This window comes from Lathyrus oleraceus, chromosome 3 (genome assembly GCF_024323335.1).
Source record: "Lathyrus oleraceus cultivar Zhongwan6 chromosome 3, CAAS_Psat_ZW6_1.0, whole genome shotgun sequence".
Classification (NCBI taxonomy): Eukaryota; Viridiplantae; Streptophyta; class Magnoliopsida; order Fabales; family Fabaceae; genus Lathyrus; species Lathyrus oleraceus.
Window position 1 is genome coordinate 318,494,097 of NC_066581.1, and position 9,296 is coordinate 318,503,392.

The following is a 9,296-nucleotide window of genomic DNA, read 5'->3' on the forward strand; positions in this document are numbered from 1 at the left end:
GTTGGTAATTTTTCCTTTTTGACTTATTACCTTTGTTAAGCTATCACTTGACTGATAGTTAGGTAATATTTATCACATTTGGTTGGTTACCTTGTTAAGCTATCGCTTGGCTGGTAGTCGATAATCTTTCCTTTTAGGCTTATTACCCTGTTAAGCTATCACTTGGCTGGTAGTTGGTAATATTTCCTTTTGTGCTTATTACCTTTGTTAAGCTATCTTTTGGCTGAAAGTTAGGTAATTTCTTCCCCTAGTGAGGTTGGGCATCCCCTTTGATTGATCTTTTCCCCGAAGGAGTCTTGCTTCGATAAGTCTTCCCCCCGTTAGGTCTTTGGTTTGTTTGTTTTCTAACTGTGCATTGGTTTCTTTCTAATACAATAGTTATTCCCGTGTCGAGTCGCTTCTCGGTGCTTTATTTTCCTGGAAGACATCCCTTTGTCTCTAGCAATTTCGTGTCGTAGATTTGTCTGCGCGTCTTCCTTTTCCCCTGTGGAACTTTGTTTGTCCCCAGTCGGGTCCCCCCTTTGGAATTTATATTCCCCTGCAGAGTTTTAGTCTCCTCTTTTCTTCATCAATTCTTTATCTCTCGTGGAGCTATATTCCCCACAGAGATCCTCGTCTGCATTTATATCATATCATAAGTATTTTTTGCGGTATCTTATGGCCGAAAATTGGGTTTCTTGTATTTATGTCTCTTCAATATCGTCGAGACGAGGATTTCAATATTCATATCTCCGAATTGAAGAAACTTAAATAGGGGCATCCTTCATACCCTAATTTTTAACCATAAGATCCCACATATCATTTGCATCCTTGCATACAAACAAGGTCACATCTTTATCCTCTCCCTCTCATCTTTGAGTTTGCCTTTTGCAGGGATCATCAATCACCTCTTTGTTGGTGTTTTACCCTTGTCTTTATATCTTCATTGCTTATCTAACCACTAATCAAAATAAAAAAAATATGTCTTGTTTTCTTTAAGTTTATTGTGCAAGGTACGACTTTTCATCAAGGGCATCAAACAGGTTTCCTCAGCTAGGGTTTGTTTGATTCCTCAAGTCAAGGTGTGTTCAACCATTGATTCTTAAGGGGATTATCTCTCAAAACATGTTCTCTAAGGTTCTCAAGCCTCTTTCAATCTCATTTTGATAAGAGTATCTCAAAGTTTTGTTGCTTGCTTCTCAAGAAAAGTCAAAGGTTCATGTGTTTATTTCCATGCCTTCTTCAACAAGTTACCTAAGACTTTGAGAAATTTAATCGAAATATATTCAAGGACACCCTATTTTGAGTTCATATGATCATCCATGTACCTTGAAGTGCAATAAAAGTCCAAGTACACAAGTTTATTCCAAGAGGTTTGACGAAAAAGTCAACACTTGAAGTTAAAGTTCAAAGGATCATAACTCTTTCAATCATCAACATTTTTGAATTCTTATTTTTGCATATGACTCTTCTTAATATCCTCTACAACATTTATTTACATGACAAGAGGCAATTATGCTTGGAGGATCATCAAAAGTTTGAAGACATTATAGGTTATTTGTGGACTTAGTGAAATTTGACATATTTTCAAGTGACTTTTTCTAAATTTTTAAGGATTATAACTTATTCAATTTTCCAAATTTGAGGCTGATTATTTTTGCACAACATCATTTGTGATACCCTCTACATGTTTTCTTCAAGGATCAAAGTCAAATTATGCATGGAATACCATGGAATTCTTTGAGACATTACATGTAATTTTCAGCCATTTGGGACTTAGAATTTTCCAGGTTGCATTACCAAATTTTTGTGCCAACTTCAACATGCCATAACTTTGTGCTAAAGCATCCAAATGCAACCTTTCTTAGCACATTGTGATCTTTGATATGATATCAACAAATTGCAAGAAGAATGATATCAAAAAGCCTCCTGAGTAAGATGCACCATTAAGTTGAACACGGTGACTTGAAACTGAAGAAATCATTGTGATCAGATTTTGAACTTCACTAATCCTTAATTGTAAGCCAATTTACCACGTGTTTTTGGACCTAAACATGTTTAATCAAGTCTCAAGAAGTTAAATGACTCATAAAACACATGATTTGGCTGAGTTTTGATGGTTTTGCAAGTCACATTTTTCAGACACCATTAGCAAATTCGTTTTGCACGAATTGAGCATCATTTGGCACAATGAGATCACCAATCACTTCCCTATAAATAGAGTGACATGTTTGATTTATTCCCAAACTTTGGAGAGCCAAAGAACCTTTGCTTCACTCTCAAACTTTTCCATAAAATTGAGAAATCATTTTTTATTTCTAGCTTGTTTCAATTCAATTTATTGATTCAATTAGTACGTTCGGCCTCCTCTGAAGATTTTGAAACAATTCCCAAGCTCTGAGATCTTTCGAAGTGACCTGACCAGATTAAGCTTCATCAACTTCTGATCATTATTTAGACAAGGTAGTTCTGAGCATCATTTGAAATAAAAAAAGTTTCCATAATGTAGTCCTTCACTCTTTGATGTTTTCCCCTAATTTATCTGGTGTTGATTGACCGTGTTCATCATTTAATTTAATTTTGTGTAACTTGCTTGTTTATGAAACTTCTTTGAATTTCTCCATGCTCAGTTTAGATTAATGAATTTTGAGCAAGAGATTGAATTCGTGATAAGGAGGCGATCACATTGGTGGTAGTCTCATGCTCTTATTTTGCCAAACGATGGAACTCCGATGAGGGATCACCGGAGAAGATGACCAGAGTGTTTAAGGTCATCTGAGTTGACCATACATGTTGGCACTTTAAAATGTTCTGATTGGTTCATTTTGAATGTGATCCCGTGTTTCATTCTGGCTATTTTCCACCATGCGCCCTAGCCTGATTGTTGTTGGATCTGACACATCAATTAATGAGGTCAGATCCGACGCCCCTTATTTTTTTTGATTTGATTTTATTTATTTTTTATTTTAAATTTCGTTTTGTTTAAAAATTCCTAGAAAATTCATCTTTTATCAAAAAAAAAAAACACCAAAATAATTTCTAAACTTTTATTTTGATTTTCTTCATCTGATTTTTATGTTTCCATTTTTTATTTTCTTGATTTTCTATTTTTCTTGAATTTTCTCTTTTTTTCCTTTGTTTTAATTGGTTTAAAAATACTTTGATGCATTTAAAAATTTTGAAAAATTTATTTTATGTATCTTTTTTTATTTCCAACCTTCCGGAATTTTCTTGGCAATTTATTTGGTGTTTTGAAGGGCTTTATGGATTTTCTCTCTTATTTCCCTTTTAAAATTCATTTAAAAAATATTTTTTTGATGCATTTTATTCTATTTTCTTGTTTGGCCTTTGTTGATTTCTGTTGGCCTTGGATCTTGGTTATTTTAGTAATAGGTCTCATCAAACTCAATGGATATTGGGTGTTGATGGGGGTGAAAACCCTAATCCACCAAGATGGATGATTCATTTTGATGATGACTTGATCAATCCTTTGATCCAATTTGAGTTTGGTTTCTCTTGTTTTCAAACATGAACCACTTTCTCAATAAACCTTGACTTTTGTCAAGTGATTTTCAAAAAAACTTAATAAATGCTAATACATCTTAAGCATATTCAAACCAATTTCAAAAGACTAAAAAAATGCATAACTCATTCAAACTATTTTGTGCCCTTTGTGGACTTTTTCTTTTAAAACTTTTTTTCTCAAGGTTTAGACTTAAGTCATTTCCATAGTTGATATGTAATTCTCCTATCCCCGTAGTATTGACGATAATTCTTTTCCACCTAAGAGAGCTAGTGGCATACTTGTTGATCTTTATCCAAGTTGGAGCCTTTCTCCGTGGTGATGCAAAGTTCTCATGCTTATGGGTGGCTAGTTGAGTGTTCTCCTTAAAATGACTAATGTCTTTTCATTTAAAAATGAATCAAAACAAATATCTTTGTTGGTTTTACCACGAACTACGATGTTTTGATCCTCCATTGCACTTTGTTGGTATGTAGGCACGAGACTCAGAAAGTCTTGGCAAACACAAAATTATAAAAAATATTTCTCTTATCATCTCCCCAATCATTTGCAAACAACACTATTTTAAAGCCAAAATATACAAATTTTCAAAGAGGTTCCTATAGAGTACTATAGATATTTAGGGTGCTAGTATCTTCCCTTTGCATAACCAACCCCCAGACCCTTATCTCTTTTTATTAGTTTTGTTTTAAAACTTATTTAGGCTTTGTTCATTCTTTTTCCCTTTCCTTTGGAAATAATAAAAACGTGGTGGCGACTCTTGCTTTGTGAGTTAAGTTAATCAATAACTTAATCTCAATTTTTTTACCGCTACAAAAGTGGGCTGATGAAATCTAGTAGAAGCAAGGAGAATCAGCAAAGAGAAAGAAGAAAATGATATAGGTGACGAGTGTGAGGGGAATTACCAGTAAGAAACTCCCTAAGAAGTTTCCTAAGTCTAGAGCAAAGAGGTCAAACCAAAGGTTGAGCCTAAGAAAGCAAATAATCCCATGATTACGAAAATTATCCCCATGAAGTTCACCTTAGATGGAAAATATATAAGAATTATCTAAGGGAAGGTTTCTAAGATTTATGCTCGACACACACGTGAAATGCCCTTATGTATGCCCAAGATAAGGTTGGGAGGGAGCAACTTGTAGATATTTTAAGACAGCTACCTCAAAGCTAGAAAAGGGAAACGAAATCCCTATTCTCGTGAACAGACATTAATAGAACGAGATCACACATTCGTCAAAAGAAGTGCATATCCTATTTTCATCTCTGTTGGAAGAGCTAACCATTCTAGGGGATTTTCGACCACGACGCCAAATGCATTTGTAGAAGCCTCAGTGCTAATAGTCAATGAAGTTCCCATTATGTTTGTGTCCATCCAGTCGTTTTCAAGTGCATCTGATTCATCTCGAAGATCCAAATGAGCTTTCACATCAACATCATTGGGCTCACACCAATCGGTCTTCAGGCGAAGCTAAATATAATCTTTAACACGTTCTCTCCTTTGCAAATTATCTTGTATTTCCCCTTCTATTAAAACTCGAAGGGGCATAGGAACCTCAGTTCGATTAATTCCTCCACCAACGTTTGATATAAAGGCATCTAATGAACCAAACGAAGAAGTTTCTTCTTCCAAGGAGTTCCCAGAAACCTTTTCTGAGTCCGAATTTTTAGACATGAGTATGATTTATGGTTCTAGGTGATTGCTATTACAAGGAGGAAGATGAGAATCAGGGGATGTCTCTATTACTAAGGCATAAGAAGTTTCAACTTCAGGATCGCTCACGAGGTCAATTGTATTATTACTCATCCTGACTAGAAAACATGAAATGCTGAATATAAAAATTGAGTTAGGATGATACCTAGTTATGTGAGTTTGGTGAAGTGGAAGAAGATGAAGAAAGGTGAAAGCTTTAAGTAGAACACTAGAATCACTTATAGTAAAGCTATTTGAGAAGAGGAAATGAAGATGTTTTCTGACAAAGTAACTGAACTTTTAATGCTAAAGGTTGCGAAAACTTCCAAAAATTCAAATTGCCCCTATTTATAAGCAATATCAGACAAATGATTCAGACCATCCAGAAAAATAAATCATATGATCAACGACTAGATTTCCACTCAAGGATACACGTTAACTCGAATGCACCTAAGTACTTTGTGAATTGCGTCATGCCCTAGCTGATCAAGTTACTGCATGTGTCAAAAGAGGGTGATGAAGTGTTTCAATGGTGGGACCACATTTAATGCGCTTGTTCCCCACTACTTTTTCAACTTATTCCAAGCGTTTCCGTTCCATTTCACACCAGGCCACGTCATGGACGCCAATCAACATGACTTAAGGCTTCTTCTGACTCATGCAGTGCTCACCAGAGCCTTAGGGACAACTGTTTTGAACCGGTCAAATGCCCAAATGACTAAGGCGTAATCCGTCTCAAATCCACTCCACTTAACCCAAAGCATAAGATTAATTCATATGGTAAGAGCAATGTACAATCTTTGATCTCCATTTTCACTACACTCATCTTGAATTTAAAACTGACTTTGACGTCGGAGTGCTAACCATACAGGTCCACCCCACGCCACTGTAAATGAGATCGGGGCCACTGCTCAAGAATACCAGTTTTTCAGCTGCATCCATTTCTGGTTCCCGAACGAAACAATTATAATAAACTCAAATGCATATATCACCTCATTTAGAAGTTACAACCGTGGTGAAATGTTGATGTGCCTTTTTAAAATGCAAAAATGTTGTCGTTGGATATCAAATCAGTGACCATTCCTCCTTTCACTACGTTGGAATTTACAACCGCGGTGAAATGTTGTGCGCTATACTGTTTTTACCATAGTTATTAACTCGTAATGGCAAAAATGAAACTTACTATCACACCTTTCATTACCACGGACCTCCAACTGTGGTATGATTAAAAGTGTTTTTTTTAGTATTGTATTTTGGTATTCACAATCTTAAATCTTGCTAACAAGTTCAAAAGAGTGAAAAGATTAAAAAAATTAATAAAAACATAATTATGATTAAAATTTAAATATATCAAGTATAATAGGATATTTTTAGAATCTAACTAAAAAAAATTGTAACTAACTTAACCCTAAAAATATAAAACTTATATATTGTTACATTTTACAAGGTAGAAAGTACACCATAGAAGGTTAAAAGATTATATTTTTTACAAGTGGGTGTGGGGGCGGATGGTGGAAAGTCGTCCCTATTAGAGAAAGAGTAAATGATCAATGGTTACTTCTGATTAGATTTAAGGACCGGAACAAAATAGTATGGATTAGGGAGGTGGGAATTTATAATGCTTAAAGCTTGCCCAGTTGATGAAAGAGTAATTGAATTATTATGGATATGGCTCGAAAATAACACGCATCATTCTGTTAAAATATATGTTTTGGCCTGCACAACGTTAAAGCTTGACTTTAAAGAATGATTGGTCTTACCCATCATTCTTGCGATTGCAATTTCCAAAGGCCAAGTAACAAGTCAAATTTAACATCTCTTGCTACATGGTTAACAATCAATTCAAATACAATAACAAAATAAGTGCTCATTCTTCGCAGCATTTAGTCTATAAATTTAACATCTCTTGCAACATGGTTAACAGACAATCAATTCCAGCAATATCATAATTATATAATGTTATCTTTTCACAACGTAGAAAGAACACCATAGAAGGTTAGAACTTAGAACAAGAGCATTTGTGTTCTACTGATAGGGCTTGTGCTTATTTTTCAGCTTAAGCTAGCACTGTTCGGATGGATATTTGTCTGATTAAGAAGCAACCTCAATCCACTCCATCCTTGCGGCCGACTTTCATTCCTGGCGAACTCATCGCAGAAATCTTATCCTTTCTTCCCGTTAAAACCATCACGCGATTCAAATGCGTGAGTAAGTACTGGAATACTTTCATCTCCGATCCCAAGTTTGTATATAAGCATCTTAACAAGTCATCACAGAAACAACACTTCATATTAACATGGGGACACGTTAACGCTTATACTCTCATACCCTTCCCTTTGCATGGTTCACTTGAAATTCCATCCATCACTATTGACGGAGAAGATCTTCATTATTTGAAGGGTTGCTATATCGTTGGTTCCTACAACGGGTTGATCTGCTTGTATGCCAAATCTTTCTATATGGCACACAATGTCACGTACCAGGACTACTCAATCTATTTCTGGAACCCTTCTACTAGAAAAGTATCTAAAAAATTAGGGTCATTTATTTATAGCACTCCTATAGATCAGAGCTACGTTCATTTAAACTCTTTTAGGTTCGCGTTTGGGTTTGATGATTCAACAAAAACTTACAAGGTTGTAGCGTTTCATGTTGAACTAGAGTACAATGCTAGTGAGGTTAAAGTTTTTACGTTGGGTGGTAGTTGTTGGAGAAATATTCAAAGTTTTCCTGTGATTCCTCTTAACTGGGTTGATTCTAATGGTGTGCATGTGAGTGGCACTCTTAACTGGTTGGCTATTCACAAGTATTTTCATCCTTTTTATAAGGACACGTATATTAATCGTGTTGAACAATTTGTAATTATTTCGCTTGATCTTTCAGGAGAGACATACAATATGTTGTTGTTGCCTCAAGGTTTTGTTGAGGTTCCATTTACTCGGCCAGTTCTTAAGGTTTTGATGGAAAGTCTGTGTTTTTCCTATATTTCTAAAGAAAATGAGTTTGTTTTATGGCAGATGAAGGACTATGCAGTTCAAGACTCTTGGACTCAATTATTTAAGATTAGTCAAAGAAACCTTAATATGATTTACTTTGATGATGGTTATCAAATGGTGTACCTTTATAAAAATGATGATATTGTGATATTTGCCAAAGGATTTGGCCACCATGCTCTGGTATATAACTTGAGAGATAAAAAAATAGAGAAAATTAAAGTTTATGACGGCAGAGTTTGGTCATCTCAAGTAAATGTTTACATAGAAAGCTTGGTTGCTGTTGGTTGAAATTAAGTTTCTCACTGATGAAAGTGAAAATGGAGAGATAGTTGAAGATAAGATGAGAAGAAGCATTTGATACCATAGAACGATGATGATCGATGAGACAATCAGTTGGTTTTACTTAATAGAATTTGTCCTGTTAGATGTTATTTTGTCATTTTGTTTTATGATGAGTTGGATTTGTATTACTTTGAGGTTCGTATATCAGTTTATGCGCAAATGTTTGCTCACCTATTTGACTTAAAAATACTGATGTTTGTTTTCATGTTTTAGAAGTTTCTTCTTGTGTTAATTTCAATGTTTGATAATGCTCTATATTTATGATCTTATATACAATTTGTGTAATATTCATTTTGAATGTGATTGTGCTAATAGTTTAAATTTTGAGTTGATGTATTTATATATCAGAAAGTTAACAGAATTCTAACAAACCCTCGTAACTGAATCCTACTCATCAATATTGTCAGAACCTTTGCAATCTCTTCTCTTCTTACGAATGCAATTCCAAAACGGGAAGTAGCATCTTTGATGTTTTCAATTCCATCTGGGAGACCAACTTGGGCTGAAGGGAACTGAAATTCACAGGTTTTAATTGAAAATCCATAAAATATGTCACTGTCTGATGTTTGTGGTCCATTAGAGGTAAAGTCCTTTAGTGGTGTACTTTATTTTGTTACCTTTATTAATGACTGTTCCAAAAAACTATAGGTTTATGCCTTTAAGATAAAAGACCAAGTGTGGGAAAAGTTCAAAGAATTTCATGCTTTGGTTGAGAGATAGACAGTCAAGAAACTAAAATGTGTTCGTTCAGACAATGGTGGAGAGTATT

The 9,296-nt window shown here is 34.9% G+C and overlaps 1 protein-coding gene across 1 annotated transcript; it reads left to right on the top strand.

Annotated features, from left to right (window-relative positions):
* Nucleotides 1-7,264: 7,264 nt before the first annotated feature.
* Nucleotides 7,265-8,473, top strand: LOC127131060 (F-box/kelch-repeat protein At3g23880). The gene has a single exon (XM_051060001.1). It carries the CDS (start codon nt 7,265-7,267, stop codon nt 8,471-8,473), a length of 1,209 nt encoding a protein of 402 aa, XP_050915958.1.
* The last annotated feature ends 823 nt before the right edge of the window (nt 8,474-9,296 follow it).